The 18,725-nt window shown below is 34.1% G+C and overlaps 1 protein-coding gene across 5 annotated transcripts in view; it reads right to left on the reverse strand.

Moving 5' to 3' along the window:
• Positions 1-18,725, reverse strand: part of CACNA2D1 (calcium voltage-gated channel auxiliary subunit alpha2delta 1) — a 516,254-nt gene that overhangs the window by 234,371 nt on the left and 263,158 nt on the right. For all 5 annotated transcript variants that reach the window (XM_046669483.1, XM_046669485.1, XM_046669484.1 and 2 more), the window contains exon 4: positions 6,294-6,353. In XM_046669483.1, coding sequence (XP_046525439.1) covers positions 6,294-6,353 — 60 coding nt within the window. The remainder of the gene's footprint in view (positions 1-6,293; positions 6,354-18,725) is intronic.

Here is an 18,725-nt window from a genome sequence, read left to right on the forward strand (position 1 = left end):
AGTTTACTCTGTTTGGGGCTTAGAATTTCAGGAGAATGGGAATAGCTGCTGGGGAGATGTAATAGAAAAGTTAGGAAAGGTACAATGGAGTCAGATAATGAAGGCCTGCTATACCATTTATGCCAAATGGAAAGTCACTGAAGATTTCTAAATAAGGAAATGAAATGGATGGAAGTTTATGGAGCAAATCTTTGTAGACTATGCATTATATGTAAATTGCAATGACTTGCAATGCTTATACATTTTTCTTCAACTTTCTAATTCTCTTGTAGTTGAGAAATTAATGCAGTAAACTCTCACCTTAATGCAAATAAGTGTCCAAAAATTTTAATAAAATGCAGCTCAAGTTATAGAGTGGTTAACAAAATCTCCAAGTTCAAAAATTCTCTTATAACAGCTGCAATCTGGCGCCAGGTGGTGGCAGTAATCAACCCTAGCTTAAATATCAATGAGGATGATTCTAGGTGCTCTGCATGGTTAGAATTTTTAGTATCTTGGCAGCAAATTCAGGAATCTCCCAATAGTTCAGCAATGTTTTCATCAGCTCACTCCCAGGATATTGAGGCACAGATTGGTCTTGAAAAATACAGAGACCCTCCATCCACCTCCCGTTTCCTAAGTCAGAGATGCATGTCCTTTCCAACTTCTCTCTCCCTTCCTGTGAGGGGGGCAAAAAAGAAAGAAAGAAATTTACCCAGCACCATTTAGACCTAAATTTGCATTATCTCAGGACATATCAGCGTGATGTTTTAGTTTAGGCAGTTCTACTGTACTATCATGTGACCTTGGCTTTAACAGAAATAATAGAAAAAGAGGTCAAGAAGATTAATCAGAAAATATTAAAAATAAAACCAATGTTATTGGCTAGGTAGTTAAAGGATAAATATTTTTGCTGATACTATTTTTCAATATAAGAAACAAAAGATAGGTGTTATCATCCAGAATAACCAACAATTTAAAGACCATGGTTATTATTTTCTACTTTGCTGTGTTATAATGCTCTCACCTTGGGCATTTCTATATATGCATAAGTAAAAAGAGTGAAGCACCATAAATTTGCATGACTCTTTCCGTAAAATTGCTTTCCCACAATTTGGGGGTAAATCAATTTTGCATTGTGGCTTCTTTTCATCTATCTGGATAATGAGAATAGATTGACGAGTCTCAAAAGAAAAGCAGTAGAAAAAACTGTTTCCCTGCACTGTAGAAGTGTAGTAAAAACACATTAAAATATGCAAGCTCTTAATTCCAAAAGGGCAATTCAACCAAAAGTAGAAACTAAGAAAGACTAAATCCAGCCAGAGCCTAAAATCATTATGGTGATCGATTAAATTTATTCATTTATTCATTAACACAGAACACCACTCTCCCACTTTTAATTCCTAAAAAAGTCAGCTCTTTGGTGCCGGTCCCACGGCTGAGTGGTTAAGTTCGTGTGTTTCCCTTCGGTGGCCCAGGGTTTCACGGGTTCGGATCCTGGGCATGGACATGGCACTGCTCATCAGGCCATACTGAGGTGGCGTCCCACATAGCACAATCAGAGGCACTCACAACTAGAATATGCAACTATGCACAAGGGGGCTTTGTGGAGAAGAAGAAGAGGAAAAACAATATGGGCAACCAATGTTAGCTCAGGTGCTAATTTAAAAAATAAAAAAAGCCGGCTCTTTCATATCCAAAACCTACACCAAATTATAATTTAGAAGAGTGTTTATCTTTATATATTGTAACCAAAATAAATATAGAATTTTTTTATGGTTTACATATTCACAATTGTCTGTGTTGCAATCAGCAGAAGTGATGCAATTTCATGGAATGAATAGGGTAGATGCAATAATTAAATACATAATGGCAGCACCTATTAATTTAATTCATATAAACACGAAGTTTTAAATATTACAACTTTCTCTTTTTGAGGAAGATTAGCTCTGAGCTAACATCTACTGCCAAACCTCCTCTTTTTTTTTTTTTCTGAGGAAGATTGGCCCTGAGCTAACATTCATGCCCATCTTCCTCTATTTTATATGTGGGACACCTGCCACAGCATGGCTTGACAAGCAGTGCATAGATCCACACCTGGGATTCGAACCCGGGAACCCTGGGTCACCAAAGCAAAGCGTTCAAGCTTAAACGCTACACCACTGGGCCGGCCCCTAACTATTATAACTTTTAAAGCCACATTTCAAAATATCATTTGAGCAAAGTGATTTTTTGAAGAATATATAAAAATAAAGCTAAATTAGGAGAACTTAATTAGTCTGATTGATACTAAATAACATTCAACTTCACCAGAAAAATTTTCACCTTCTAATTTAGTTTCTCTGTGAAGCTGAAGCCAAAAAACACACTTCAAATATTTTATTTACTGGCCAATTTCTAGATGTCTGTACTCAGTCTGCATAGTAACAAGCTGATACTAATAAGCCATACATACAGATCCTACTTATTAAAATACAAATTAGACACCCCTTATGTTTATACATGTGTAAGTACAATTAATATTGCACACTTAGTTAGAAACAAAATTGCTTTAGTTAGCCAACCATTGCAAGCAATCAAATGAGATTTCAAATGCAATTGGAAAACATCTCTTCGGTAGAAATAATAGCAATTGTTTCACACAGAACAATTAGTTTTTCAAGCTCTTTTTTCCTTCTCCCACCTGCCCTTAATAAAGTAATTTGTCCATCATAAGTGACATGAAATGCCGCCTTTAATATCCATAAGTGGCACAGAGACCTGAAAGGTAGCTGGTAGACATAGCTCATATACAAATATTGGTTTGAACTTGTAAATGCATGATCGCATACATCTTAATCCATTTAGAGTGTATGCCCTTTCTTCCCTCAATTCTACATTCAGCGGGCATTGAGTGGGGCTGAGGAAGAGCGTGAATTACGTGAGCCCTTTCTTCCTGCCAGCATTTTAGTGCTTTCCCTTTTGTTCTTGTTGTTCATGAGATTTCTCTATATTACACAGTAGGGAATGTTAATCAACATTCTGCCTAAGTAATACTAATGAAACTTGTCTACTTACACTTGAGGGAAGAATCAGAATATTATATTTCTTTTTGAAATGTTAATGTACTTTTTAGGAAATTATTTTTGCCTTCTAAATCATCTTAGTGTTAAATTATTAAAGGGTGGCATTAAGGAATCACTGCACTGATGCAAACAGTTAAAATACCTTAAAAGATAAACAGATTATAAAATTTAAAAGGAGGACGCCTTTTGGAATATGGTAGCATTTAATTTCAAATTAAACATTTTTAAATAGTTGGTTAAAATACTGATAAAATTTGCAATTGTTTTGTGTGGTCTCACAAAATAAGGAGATATTTAATGTTGATAATTTCTAATTTCCAACCACAGTTTGAGTTTGATTTGTACTATGGCCTTGAAGGATTTGTTTAACTTTGCGATAAACATGAACTGAAGAGCCAACTAGCTTATCAGGGAAAAGAAGGAAAAGGGGAGAAAGTTTTTTATTTTCGCTATTTACTTACTTGAGTCTGAAGGTTAGGCAATCTCCAATCAGATTCTATTCTCAAACATAAAATCACTGCTATCTCAGTGTTCTACCATCTCACAGTATTTCAAAGGAAAGAGCTATTGTAAAGACTTTACGTATGGCTGATAAGGTAAGATACGGAAAACATCAATTCTTAGTGTGCAAACTGTGACAGATATGTGTCCTGTGAACACTACTCAGAGTCCTTCAAAAAGGGTACTCAGGAAGTGAGTTGACAGGGCTCTAAAGTAACCTAACTTGTATACCTTTTAATCATCTCTTTTGATATCAGTCAATATGTTCACGGCTCCTAAATAAATTGTGAGGTAATCTAGGGGGAAATCAAGAACAGAACTTGATGTTCAAGAATTCTCCCACATGGTGACCACTATTTGCTAAGAACTCCTAACACTTACTGCGTAAACCTTTTATGTTCTATTTAAGCACATAAGGTTTAGTAATGGCTTTTGTGTCACTGTGAGACTGATCTGTCCATTTGTATGACTTCCCAGCAGTGCTTCTGTCTGGATATAGGCACTGAGAGAGTAGATAATAGGGGTTACATTTCAAGGTAAATTTTTTTCATATTTTGAAATCTGACAGATAAGAATACAGCTTAAAATTGTTGGTTCATCATAATTTAATTGGCTTCATTTTTTTCTTTCTTAGCAATACATAAATGATAGGGTGTCTTACATTGACGACGGCTTCAATTCAATAAAATATGGTAATAGTTAACACATACTGTGAGTTTTTGTCTCATCTACAAGGACAATCTCCATTACTTCTGGAAGGAGAAATAAATCATTGCTGAAGTGTTAATTTAGTGTTAATGAGCCCAATATCAAAAAAGTTTACAATACATCTGGGAAAGGAAACAACATCCAGAAAGCAATAACATAATAATTAAATAAAACAATGCCAATGATCTAAAAGGCATTACTATATCCTTACTTGCCAAGTTACTGTGGTAAACATTATTTCTCCCTAGAAAACTGAAAAAGACATACAACTAATAGACTACCTGAGATATTACTAAATTCATCTAATGCAAAGAAAAGCTTTTTGAACAGCAATGAAATCTATATATTACAGAAACTGATTTGTGTGAACTTAATAATCTTTTCATTTCTCAGAATTACAAAGATTTAAACTAAAACAGCACTACCTGCACTACACCAATACTAGGCAGAAGACATGGTCCAGCTTTATACCTATTATGACTTGACATGCTTTTATTATGATACCTCTAAATTGGGGGGGAAAGAGCAATTTCCATTTAATATTAGTCAAAGGATATATATTTGGACAAATTAGTTTGGCTGCTTTCTGTGTATGCAAGAAACAAAAGCATTCCAGTTTACTTTCCTTTCATCTAAAACCAACTAACTACATCGTAAACCCCTCCACTCAATGAGACTACAATTTGTCCTCAGTACTCAAGAAGCTTGTGTTTTTAAGTTAATCACTGATTTTTCATTATACATTATGGAGGATCAATTGACCTTTCTTAACCTACCTACGACAAACAGTGTGTACCAAGCCAGTACTTACATGACACCAACAACTGAGGCAATATGATCAATTTACTGAAAGAATGAAACAAATTAACAGTAGTCAAACAGAGTCTCTAGTTTGTAGACTGTTTAAGAAATATAAATTAAGTAGAAAAGATAGTAAAAATAAATAATATCAGAAGTGTCAAGCATGGAAAACTAATCATTATCATATAAGTGAATGATATATCATTTAGTGTATTTTCCTTTGATATACAATACAATCATATAAACGTAAAATCAAAGTATTAATTCCTAATCCTTACTTTAGCATTCTATTGAGGCAGAATTTTCTTACCTTCACATCTGAGATTTTTGTTTTGCAAAACATTCAAAGACAATCAAACAGCACAACCAAGATGTCTCTTATACTCTAATCCTATTTTAAATGAGGGAGGTGAGGTAGAGTTTAACATCCCCAAAATGAGTTGCCTGAACTTTTCCTGTGATCAGAAACTAAAGAGATTTTCATTGTATAAATGAAATACTTCAAAAATGTAACAGAAGTAGTTTAACTGACTATTAAGGACAGACTTCTTCACTGTGCCCCTTGGTTGTAAGAAGATAGATAGACAGATAGATAGATAGATAGACAGACAAACAGACAGATAGCACTCATCGCAAGGAGAATTTCTGCTATTTGTATAATTTACTCAACGACTCTTGGAGCACCAAAACAAGTTTATCAAAAAATACATGCAAAACCTAGTATCAGCTGGCATTGCTAAAAGTAAGCCAGAGTAGATGAAATATTAATTTTAGCTAAAGTGGAGCAAATTAAATTTTAAGAGGTTTAATACATTTATTCTCACTTTAATTATATAACCCACCATCAAGGTGATTACAATAAACACATTGCTTCTTACAAACTCAAAGTTGTTAAATGCACCTTATTTTTTAACTAGTATATTCACATCTACAAAAATTATTCAGATATTAAAATTTAATACTACTTTTTAATGTAATTAACTTTATAAATACCTTTGAATATGGGAGAACATTTCAAGGGACTTTTTTTTTAATATGGAACATAAGCAAGAAAATTTTGACTAACTTAATTGGCCCTAATTACTCAGAAGCAATTTTTTTAAAGCACTAAAGTGTAGCTGTGTTTTAGTCCCATAACACCATAAGATTCCATCACTAAAAAATATTTTAATGTAATTATAAGTATCCAAACACAAAATGTCAATCTACTTAAATCAAGTGGTTAAAAAGTTTCCTTACTGCAAAATCCTCCCTCCACTGGTGGGCTGCTTGTACTTTCTCTGCTTCCAAAGCCAGGCGCTGAAAAGGAAACAATAAATTCTTAGAATACAAATGACCACATGATTATACAATTGTTATAACAAATACTTGGGTTTTCAAATCAATAATGAGGACATAAACAGCTGAAGAAATTCCTTATATATGATTCATAAATTCTAATCATTATAATCTAACCTACTAAAATTGATCGATGTGTGTTTGCCCTTCAGTAAATACTGTTCTTGAATGCCATTAAGTTTACTCCCTCTGCCATCATCGGCAGGCGTGTCCTCTATGATGCTTCCTTTCAATGACTAACATTTCAGTTTTTAGAAAAACCTTCAATCAGCAGGGTATATAAATCTTGGAAGAATTTTATTTTTAGGAAATACAGTTAAAACATAAATTTCTATATAAGTGGAAGGAAACGACATTAAGAGATCAATGAATATGTGCTAAGCACTATACTGGGCACCTTCTTAACAGCATATTTAGTTTTTAACCAAAAGCCACAAAATGTAATAATTCCCTCCTTGCTGAAGTACATTCTTAACAGTAGCTCTTTCAGAGATAATCTGTGAGTAGCAAACTGTCACAATGCTCACATCTGAAAATGGCTTTATTTCACTTTCACTCTTGTATACTCAAGTAGTCAGAGAATTCTAGGTTCACTTATTTTCCTCTAGCACTTTTCAAATGTTAGTTCATAAGGTTCAGTTGGAGATAAAATGTCTCTTGTTAGTCTGCTAATCACTTTTTGTCGATAATTCTTTTTCCTTCTGTAACAGTTTTTAGAGATTTTTCTCTTTCCCATGTCACCATCATGTTGTCTGTGTAATAAACTCTTACAAGAGACAGTAACCTTTAGTGATTAAGAACACAGATCTGAAACCAGACTGCCTGGATTTACATACCGACCCTGCTGCATACCAGCAGTGCAAACTTGGGAAAAGTTCTCTCTTATTCCATTTTCTCATGTGAAGAGTGTGAAAATCTGCCTCATGGATTGTTGAAAGGATTAAATGAATTATTACATATAAAGTGCTTAGAACAGTGCCTGGCAAACAGTAAGTAAGATATGTGTCACCTCTCTGACTCTGAAGAGTAATTATGATTCCATTTGCACTGTCTCCCTCTGAGAAAATAGCTCAGTGCTGAGTTCATCTGTGGCCTGCCCCCAGACACAGCTAGAAGAACGTGGCAGAAATAGGACAAGAATAACAGCAAATATAATAAATGTAAAAATATGGAAGTTCAGGCTACACTGGATAATGGAAACATCCCTTTAGTCCAATTTCTATATTAGTATATTGGATTCTATTCTCTGTTATTTAATATTATAATTTATTCATTTTTCTAAACTATTATGTAGGTATTACAAATGACTACAAAATATTGCCTAATGGGAGATCTCAACTAAAGAATCCCTAGATCAATTTATAGGAAACCTCCAGTGCACTTAAATGACAATGGTTTCAGTTTATCAGCTACTAGACAGAAATGGAATATAAGAGGAGCTACTAAATGTTAGAAATTGTACCAGGGAGAGTAACCTAAAAAAGGTCCTCTATTCCTACAAAAACAAGAAACTAAACAGAGCAAAATTTGGAGAAAACAGTATACATTTCAGTAATACTGCATCACAATACTTTTGGAAATTCAAATTCAGTGTGAAAATGTAGCCAAAAAGTAAATAAAATGGCAAAGGAAATGGAAATGGAAGCAATTTCTTTACAGGAAACTTCAGTATGGAAAGATAAAGAAAGAAAAGACAGAATGAGAAAATAAACACGAAGGCATATTATTAACAAAATTCAGAATGTAAGTCTTCTCTCATTTTTCACAGGCAATATAAGAACAGCTAAATGTTCATATGTATGAGGCAAATAATAAATGTAAGCATTTTGTGAATTTAAACCAAATACTGGATAAAATGTAAATAAGTTAAGTAAAAGATTTTAGATTAAGAACTGTTAGAACTCTAAACTGTCTTTAAGTCTTGGAGAAGGGTAGTAAGATTTTTCTTTGCACAAAGCACAGAAGGAGGATGATACCCCAACAAACAAAACACATCAGCAGACATTCACCCACAGGGCCATACATGGTTCTCAAGCCACAAGCTCTAACTCTACCATGCTGTTCCCTACTCTGGATAACATGAGAAAGTACTACAACTTAACTGATCTGACCCAAAGTCACATGGCTTATGATATGAACATAATTCATGTTTAATAATCCATAATGACAGTAATCACAACAGTTAATTATTTCCAGAAAAAAATTAAAAAGGGATGAACAATAGCAACAAATTATAAGACAGTTCTAGGAGGAGGAAAGTCCAAATCAGTTTTATTTCTAATATACATTTTTAAACACTAATTTTATGATTTAAATGCCATTTGTTGCAAGATTCTGAAATAGTTTTAGAAACCTAGGCTATGTAGCTATGTGTAAGAAAAACAGTGTACTTTAAAAAGTTAGTTTGAAGCTCCAAAGTTGCTAATTTTATATCCCCAGGGTAGAAATCTAGAAACACACAATCATGAAAACTCACTGCTGTTATCTTCTTTGTTCAGGAAGAAATTAATGAAATATTTTTTTACCTAGCAAATTTCATGATAGCATAATACTGAAACCTAGATACCCAGAGAGCCTATCCTGGGGACTATTACAAACAGTTGCTGATGGTGCTCTTTCTTGTGGCAAAAGCCCAGTTAGTCATGACTTATAGAATACTGACATGTCTTCTGGACACTTCAAGTCCCTAATTAACTGCTATTCTGGTCAAGTGACATTTTATTTCTAAAGCTAGTGATCTACCATTAAATGCCACAGGCAAACTGTGTTGAGACTGATAAAAGTCCTACCTAATAAAGTGTGAATATTTGCTCGGTAGAGCATCTCTGTTTCCATAGTTGGCTATATAAGTATATCCTGTAATGATAAGTCACTTCAGAAAAAAGAAAACGTCTTTTTTCTCATTTAATTTATAGTATACTTTAATATAGTATCAAACATTAAAAGTAGACCAAGCACTAGATAGAAACAAAAAATCCAGCTCAGCATAAATACCTATGAGAGAAAATTGAAATTTAATTCTGCTCACATTAAGATAAGCCAGAAAGACTCATTAAATGGCTTTATTGTAAATGAAACAGCACACGTGTATATGAAAATCCTTTGGGTATGGAATGACAAGTATATATACAATGTCATAGATGTATTAATGCTATATACATCCCTACCTACCTATTGGTTTGAGCATTTAAAATAGAAAATCATTGTAAAGACTATTCTAAGGACTCACAAGTTTAACAAAATGGACTTGAACCCAAGCCCTATGACTCCAAAGCTTCTGCTCATTCCACAAAACCAATCTTTTGTCTCCATGAAACCCATCAAAAGTGTTTATATCACCAGATATTCACAGAATATAAGGCAGTGTAATAATATCAAAACCAAACACTATTTCAGGTTAATGGAAAATTTCCCAGCAGATTTTAGAAATTGCTAAAGACTAAATACAAAAACAGCACAAAAAAATCATATGTCAGTTTGGAAACTGTCTTTGTGTAGATCTTGCCCTCAAATCCTGAGAGAATATTGCTAATCAGAGAAAAAGCTTTTCATAAACAGTGATCTGCAGGGGAAAAAAAGAAAAGAAACAGAAACAGAGAACGAGAGAAGTTTTATCAGATCAAAGAAAGATCAGCTCCCTTGAAGGCCTATTCATTCTCCACCTTCACCTCGTGTCATATCTTTATCTCTTCCACTAGCATTGAATTCTGTCAGGTGATACGAAAGTCTAATAAAAGCAGTATAATTATACAGTGTATAAAGAAATAATCCTATCATTCTCCTTAACAATACCTAAATATGTTTTCTCAAATAGACTATTTTCCAAACCTGTAAATAATTTGATTCCTAGACCGTAAGTTAATTGCAGATAAGATAAAAGAAGTTTTCTGAAATATTTAATTATAAATAATTTTCTGTTATAACTTTGAAAGGAAACCTTCAGGGACCATATGACAGTTCAGTTAGACTCTGATAACGTTGACACTCATGTGAAAAACAGGAATTGACTCAGAAATATCATTCAAAGAAACATTTAATTCAAAACAATTGCTTTGGCTAGCATATGTCAAGATTTTTCTTTCTAATAAGGAGGCAATAGATACCCGCCATAGACTATTCTAAGTAAAACATGCATGTGTGATGAAATTAATGTTCAAACAGTCAACGCCCAACAAGGATTAGCAAATTATTATATTATGCCTATGTTGACAATTTTTTTATCACTCTAATGAGTTTTGCCTATCTTCATCAAACATTTTTAACATATCAAAAGAATCAGAATAATTACTTGAATGATCTAACAATACCTACTGAAAATAGCAGACTTAGGTGAATGAACAGAATTATATGTTTTGAAGAAAAGTGTATAGATACAATCAATTACTTTGGAGCAACAGTATAATAAGCATGCACTTTTGAATCAGACAGATCTGATTTGCAATTCTAGTGCTGCTATTTACTGTGGGATGTTAAGCAATGGACTTAACATTTTCCAGCATCTAGGAATAATACCTTATATATTTTCTATTTGGTATGCTAAATATCTAGCACATTATAAACAACAAAGTTTTGCTTCCATTTGAATCTTACAAACATAAGTTCATAGAATAGACTATGTTAGAACTATAATCAGTAAGGACCACTTCAACATACATGAGTGAAATAAATGAGAATGTCTTAATGGTCCCTAAATTTTCACTGTATTTTGCCCTACAGAAAAGCTCTTGACTGTAGACCCATATGGAAGTCCAAAAGCATATGCAATCCAGGGAGTATAACAGTTTAATATAACAGTCAATAAAATGAGTTCAATTTTATTTTATTTTTACCATAAATGGAATGAGAAAGGAGAGCAGATCATTATGCTTTGCTTTCTCATCTTATTTTCGGAACCATTAAAAAAAGATAGTGAGGTGTGACATTTCTTCAGCATTTCTTACACTGATAGGAAGCAGTGAAGACTTCAGTAGACAAGACAACACCATACCTCCACAAATGGCTAGTACAATATTCCATCTAAAGGGCAAAAATGCTCTTCTCTTTCCAATAACCTAGCCAAATAATGGGAAACAATACAAAATGTTTATTTAAAGTCACATAAAACAATGCATTACAATGTTTATTTAAACTCATATAAATATATACGCCCAGCAGAATTCTGCCAAAGCCTTCTAGCAACTCGTTATATCCTAGTGAACAAGGATATTACTATGACAATCTTAATGTGTAGAGAAATTGCTTTATGTTTTTTCAAAATGACATCTGCTGTACTTACATATTATTTAAAACGTTTCTATAAAGAAACATTATTGATACCTTGAAAAAATCTATTGGCTAAAGAAGCCAGGTTGGATACTGAGATTTGAGGTTAAAAAGTTATAGGAATAGGTTAACCAAGAGAGTTAACTTTGGCATATTTCAACACCTGAGAACTGTGAACATCAGGATGAGGAGGAAACATATCTCCACGATAATAAGTATAGTGTTTGTTTGCTTTAATTCAATAAATATTTCCTAAGCACTTACTACATGCAAGTGTTTAGGAAATAAAAATACAGGACATATTTCTTGCTTGCAAAGGCCATTTATATACATCCACATATCATATACTATGGAATACACATATATACACACAAATAACATCATGTGGTGAGTGTTTGACACGTGCTTTCTTAATGGTTACAATATACATGCTTGTAAGTTTTACTTTACTTCAGTGGAATTTGCCACATGGAGAATAAATTTTTTGTTTTGTTTTGTTTTGTTTTTGCTGAGGAAGATTTGCCCTGAGCTAACATCTGTTGCCAATCTTCCTCTTTTTCTATGTGAGCCCTTGCTGCAACATGGCCGCTGACAGACGAGTGGTGTAAGTCCATGCCTGGGAACTGAACCCGGGCTGCAGAAGCAGAGCATGCCGAACTTAACCACTAGGCCACCGGGACTGGTCCAAAAAATTTTTAGAAGTACTGCTTTTATTGAGAATGAAAATATCTCAAAATTAAAAGACAGGAAGGATTCTAAAAAGAGTGAGTGCTGCTAGCCAATGACAGTTTTTACCCACAGGTCTTTTTATTTGCTCGATTTGAGGGCAGATTAAAAATATTGAAAGCACAGAAAAAATAGTTTGGAACCTATTACCCAGAATTCCTCTTTAACTTTTTTATATTTGCTTTATAAGTTCTCATGTACAAAATGAAATATTACAAATAACCTTGAAGTTCACCTTATTCACCTCTCTTGACCAATTTCCCTACCCAGAACAATTACTATAATGAATTAGTCTGTATCCTTTGGCATTATTTGGCGTGTATTTTTTTAATTATGTAAATGTTATCTGATGTTGCTATTGCTGATTCTTCTTTCTAATAGGTTACATTCAGGTTGAATGCCAAAGAGAAACTCCAGCTTCACGGGGGGAAGGGAATGACTTGTCTAAGGAGAAACCCATTACTCTTGGAAGTGATGGTTTAGATTGGACAAGAGAATCAGTTAAGGTCAATGAACTTTGAGAAATGGTTTGTTGAGAGTTTTGGAAAGCAAAGATAATGGCTGCAGGAAGGAAAAACCTTCAGTGAAAAAAGCTGGAGCCATTTCTAAGACGCTTGTTTAGCAACAAAATTCTATGAATTTATTGCATCTTTATCATCAGAACATAAAACACGCCTTATTTGTAAACACAGTCCTACATACTCCTTCTCCCTATCAAAAGACCATCATTCTTTCTGCACAGGCGTTACTCATGCAATTTGAAAGATTTTAAATCAACCCTTAAGCAAGGCAACTTATCCAAAGATATATCAATCCCCTCTCACCATGGTGCTGTAGGTTAGCAAGCCCACTGTTACAAAGATGAATAAATGTTGTTTTTATGCTTTACGTATGCTTGCCTAAAATATGCTTTTGCAGACTTTCTCCTTTTGTTTAATGACATGAAACATAAGCACATAATTATAATCATTATCTTTCTTTTTTACAAACTCGCTTTTGTTTTTCTAGCAGAGCAATCTCAAATTGATTCCAGAACACAAAAAATATTTTTAATAAAATTCTATTTTAATTTAGAAAAATATATTCCAATGATCTGAAAAAATCTACCAAACTTTCCTAAAATAACTTAGTACCACTCCATCTATTTGAGTTTATAGAGGAGGAGAAAAAGGAGTTTGGCTTCTTGACTATTGTTTCTTAAGAGAAAAGGAACAAGCTACATAATATACAACTTTTAACATATACTTTAATTAAAATTATTTGTAAATAGATTGATCAAGTAGAAATAAAGTGTGTAGTCTTGTTATTTACATCTATTCAACGATGTTAACACTTCTGTAAATATTGGAATTATGAAATAAGAAGAGCAGTATCAAAATTAACAGTAAAACATTAATTTGTGATTATATTAAGACAAATCACATATAAATCTTGCACTGTATATGGTACAATGTAAGGCTACAAATTAATTCTTTTTTGATAGCCAATCATTTTTTTATGATTGTTTTCATTCCAAGTTGTGTGAAATAAAAATTTCATAATACAAACACTATTTTTCTTTCCAGTGCAAGCTTTAAAAGAGGATAATATGTGCAAAACATATAAATAAAGTTTGCTGAAATAAAGCCAGTCATCATTTATTCTTCTATTTGTGGCCCAGTGAAAAATAAATCTTTTGGAACATCGCCTCTGGATCATGTTGTATAGATTTGAGCCTAGATCTGCCATATTCAGGAAATGCTTTTGAAATTAAACACAAAGCTTCAGGTCTAATCTTCAGAGGTATAATTAGTTCCAAATAAATTGGCAGACTCTTGGAATACAGAAGCCAGGGTAAAGGAGATGTCATCTGGTAAAAAGAGCAAAACTCCTTTTAGCAGTGGTGAAAGTAAATAATACACAACTGCTAATTATCATCACCCTTTTTTGGCTCTACCACACAAAACAGTAAGATAAAAAATTGTTCAACTGAATATAATTTCCACATCAGCTCTACATTTTGACACCGGCAAAGAATCACCAGATAAGGTTGTTCAACATACCTAGACATCATACAAACCCACTCAACTCCACCAATATCCAAAGGTTCTGATTCTACACCTCATGTCATTCCCAGAAATCTACTTGTTTAATATAGTACACCTTTTCCTTTCACTAAATCTTGAAAAAACTCTTCTAGAGGGTAACATTTTAGTTATTTTAGACACATGGATTTAATTACTCTTTGAGAAACACTGTTCTAAATAGAAGCACAATTTGATGGAAGTCAACAAAAATAACCCACTGCCCTTCACTAGCGCCAAATCCTTAAGCTATCATGATACCCAACACACTATACTCAATTCTCTCTCTCTCTCTTTCCTCTCTTCTCTTCCTCTCTCTCTCTCTCAATAAATCACTAAATATGAGTTTATTAGGTGCAGGAAGCCATTCTTTCATGTGTGTACAACTCCAATATCTCATACAATGTGTGGCAGAGAGGGTTAGGTTCACTAAATCATCATCATTCATTATCACGACACTTCGAGAGGCCACTAAAGTTGCCTTTCTACATGACAAGCATATTGCTGGATTAAACATCATTGTCTAATTTTTAAAGAATGTTTGTATAGCAAACAGCCTTAGAAGACAGAGTGTCTCCCTATAGGGCAGAGAAGAGAGTCATTCGTTGCTCAGGAAAACAAAAATAATCCTATGGGGCAAAAGTTAGGCAGGTTTGCTTGTAGGCTCCCTTGAAAAGATAGTGGTTTCCCAAGCTCAGGGTTCCCCAGCTGCGACATAAACTCACGGCATATGCAGTATCCACTTGGACTACTCTGCATGGCCCCCGTTTGACTTGACGGTCAGGAGTAACTCATGTGAACATAAAGACCACGCTGCCTGCTATGTCAGGAGTCATCAAGTCCATTGTGTCTGACTCAGGGAGTCTCCTGAATCTTTGAAATTGTGGTTGGCTAGCTTGTTACTTTGCAGGAAGGGTAAAATCTCAGACTCTTTACATTTCTTCACCACACACCATATCTGGTTGAGGCTGTTTCCACAAAAACGTTCACTGATACATCTCCATATTTTCAAACTCTCAGCACCGTTTAACTGACGGCATCTTGACTTTTTCTTCACTTCTTTACTGAGCTCAAATTTTGCACCCTGCTTAAAGAGTCTTGTTGTCTCTAGAATAGTGCTTCTTCTCAAAGTGTGCCCAGACCAGCCTCTCCTGGGAACTGGTTAGACATGCACATTCTCAGAACCCGTCCAAGGCCTACTGAGTCAGAAACTCCTGGGATGGGTCCTGTCAACTAGGTTTAACAAGACTTTCTGGTGATTCTAATGTGCACTAAAGTTTGAGAAGAACTGCTCTAAAATAAAAATTCATAGCGTCCTTCAAGCAGAAGTTTTATATTATCTTAACAGCAAGCTGTTACAACTGTGAGACATAAAACAATAGCAAACTATTTGTTCTAAAGCCCTTTTTTGAAAAATAAACCTGGTAAATCAGACATATTAGAGATAATAGGTGAGGCAGACATCCCTGATTGGATTGATACCAATTCAGAAGTTTAATCATAAGTTAGAGTTTTACTTTTACTGATTATTATAGTTTATGAGCTTTGTTTCTGAGTCAATTAACTTTCACTTGGAAACTAAAATAATAAGGAAAAATGATATTTGCCTTTTTGAAAAAATATGTAAAACAACTACATAAAGTTACAGAACAATATTAAATGTATACTGAAACAGAAGAAATGTTATTGAATCCTCAATAAAATGTCCTACCAATAATTAATTAGAATTAATAAAATTGCAATTTATAATTGTATAAAATTATCCCCTCTTTATTATTTTCCTTCTTTGAAATATATTATTGAAACACACTGCCTTATATTTACAGTCTTTGTAATTCTCTCCTTCCTTCCTTTCTTTCTTGGATATGGGATATTAAGTGGGCTCAGACTTGTAGGAACAGATTGTAGGAACTTAGGAAGGCTGCAGGGTTTCATTATATTTTTAATATGTTAGTTGCCAAATAAAGCATAAACCACAATGGTTAATACAAGGTAGAAAGGGAAAAATTGCGATACTTTAAGAAAATGATTAAATCTTTGTAGAAAGCAGGAAATATAAAAGAACTGATAAAGTACACAATCACTTTAAACAGAAGGAAAAAGATGTGGAAAGGCCACTTTTCCCTCTCAGATGCCTTGCGTGAGGCTGTTTCTTCCTGTAAATCTATAAATATGTTCATGTGGGCCTATGAAAACAGCAAAAACACAATTTAATTGAACATGATGCAAATTGACATAATAACAACATGCTGTATAATAGAAGTACCTTTGAAAATTATTTCTTTTTACTTTATACCTACTTTCTTTGTTTTTAAGAAAAAACAGAAGGTGAATCAAAAGTCTCAACTCTCATCAAAGACCATAACTAGAGGCAAGAATATAAATAAATATATTTGACAAAAGAACATATTTTTGTAATTCACCTTTGGTTTCACATATGCATACAGATAAGTTTACGTATGTATGCATGAAACTGAAAATAAATGAAAAAAAGATTAGCAGGAAGGACAGATAAAAAATGTCTACCAAATTTATTTCTTTTTTTTCTTTTTTCTTTTTTTGAGGAAGATTAGCCCTGAGCTAACATCTGCTGCCAATCCTCCTCTTTTTGCTGAGGAAGACTGGCCCTTAGCTAACATCCATGCCCATCTTCCTCTACTTTATATGTGGGACGCCTGCCACAGCATGGCTCAATAAGCAATGCATACGTCTGCACCCAGGATCCGAACCTGGGAACCCTGGGCCACTGAAGCGGAACGTGTGAACTTAACCACCGGGCCAGCCCCTAACAAATTTATATTGATATCCTATAATGGAAACTTAAAAAGTTTATTCTATTGGAAAGGATCATTTCTTTTTTGCATATAATTTACCTTTCAGTATTTTATAATCTGTAAAATGTTCATCACCATGTTTCCTTTGTTACAATTCAAGAGTTTTATTTTATTTTATATTATTTTGAGGAACATTAGCCCTGAGCTAACTACTGCCAATCCTCCTCTTTTTGCTGAGGAAGACTGGCCCTGAGCTAACATCCGTGCCCATCTTCCTCTTCTTTATATGTGGGATGCCTACCACAGCATGGCGTGCCAAGCGGTGCCATGTCCGCACCGGGATCCGAACCAGCAAACCCCAGGCCACTGAGAAGCGGAACGTAGAAACTTAACCGCGGCACCACCAGTCCGGCCCCTACCACTCAAGAGTTTTAAATGCCTGAATTATTACTTCCCACATCAACTCACAGACAGACATCCATTACCTTCTACTGCTCCCGAACTGCTCTTTGAACAGATATTTGATGGGGGCAGCCACTATACATGAATTTAAAGTAGTAGTAAATGCAATAACGTCCTAATATTAGATGGGAACTAAAAATATTACATAAAGTATTCCCTCAGTTATTCTGAACATAATCTGCAAGCTGGTTTTATTTTCAGTTAAAATTTTGTGCAAGGCTTGTTCAAGAATAATTCATGAAAACTTACAAGGTGTATTGACTTTGAAAATATAGGAGAAGTTATTTAATTTCTGGGTGCCTCTGTTTCTTCATCTGTAAAGCAAAGATAACAGCACCAGTTTTACAGAACTGTTTAGGAGTTAAGTGAGATTTTTGCAAAACAAACACAGCAGTGACATCTTTGTCAAAATTAGCTATTTCAAGTCAAGAAAAGGAAAAGGAGGCGTTCTTTTGTTTTATTGAAGGTACATTCAAACAGGTATATATCAGTTTGGTCTAAGCTCATTGCAGTGTACTCAAGATCCTGTCAGATTGCACCTGTCTCAGCCACCTTTCATCCTTTTAATTTTACAATAATGATTTGCAATCTCCCCCCTCCTCCTACCACCCTTGCTTTGATTCTTAATATATCAAAGGGGATTTGTTTCCTTTACCTCAGGCTACTCTGACTGGTAGTAAACTATTTATCAGTCCTGCCTTGTTATCTTAATTTCTTTTTAAATTTAAATAATTTACTTTTGAATTTAACTCACAGGCTGCCAATGTGGTGAGTGGGCTAGCTTAAAAGAAAACATGCGATTTTAGACAGTAGGCAAATTTTCTGTTTTGCTAGTGTTGCCATGGAAATACTCTTTTTTACTAATACGTTGAGGGTGAATGTATCATGTTGTGTGGTAGACAGAAGTGTGTATTGTTTGCCCTCCCCACTTGTAAAATTTTTCATCCCAGGAGATTGTAAATCACTACGATGTGTAAATCAGTGAAATTGTTAAATATGCAATTTACTAGGTTTTTTTAAATATGAGAAACATCATCCACTACCAA

This window comes from Equus quagga, chromosome 8 (assembly GCF_021613505.1).
Source record: "Equus quagga isolate Etosha38 chromosome 8, UCLA_HA_Equagga_1.0, whole genome shotgun sequence".
In the NCBI taxonomy this organism is placed as follows: Eukaryota; Metazoa; Chordata; class Mammalia; order Perissodactyla; family Equidae; genus Equus; species Equus quagga.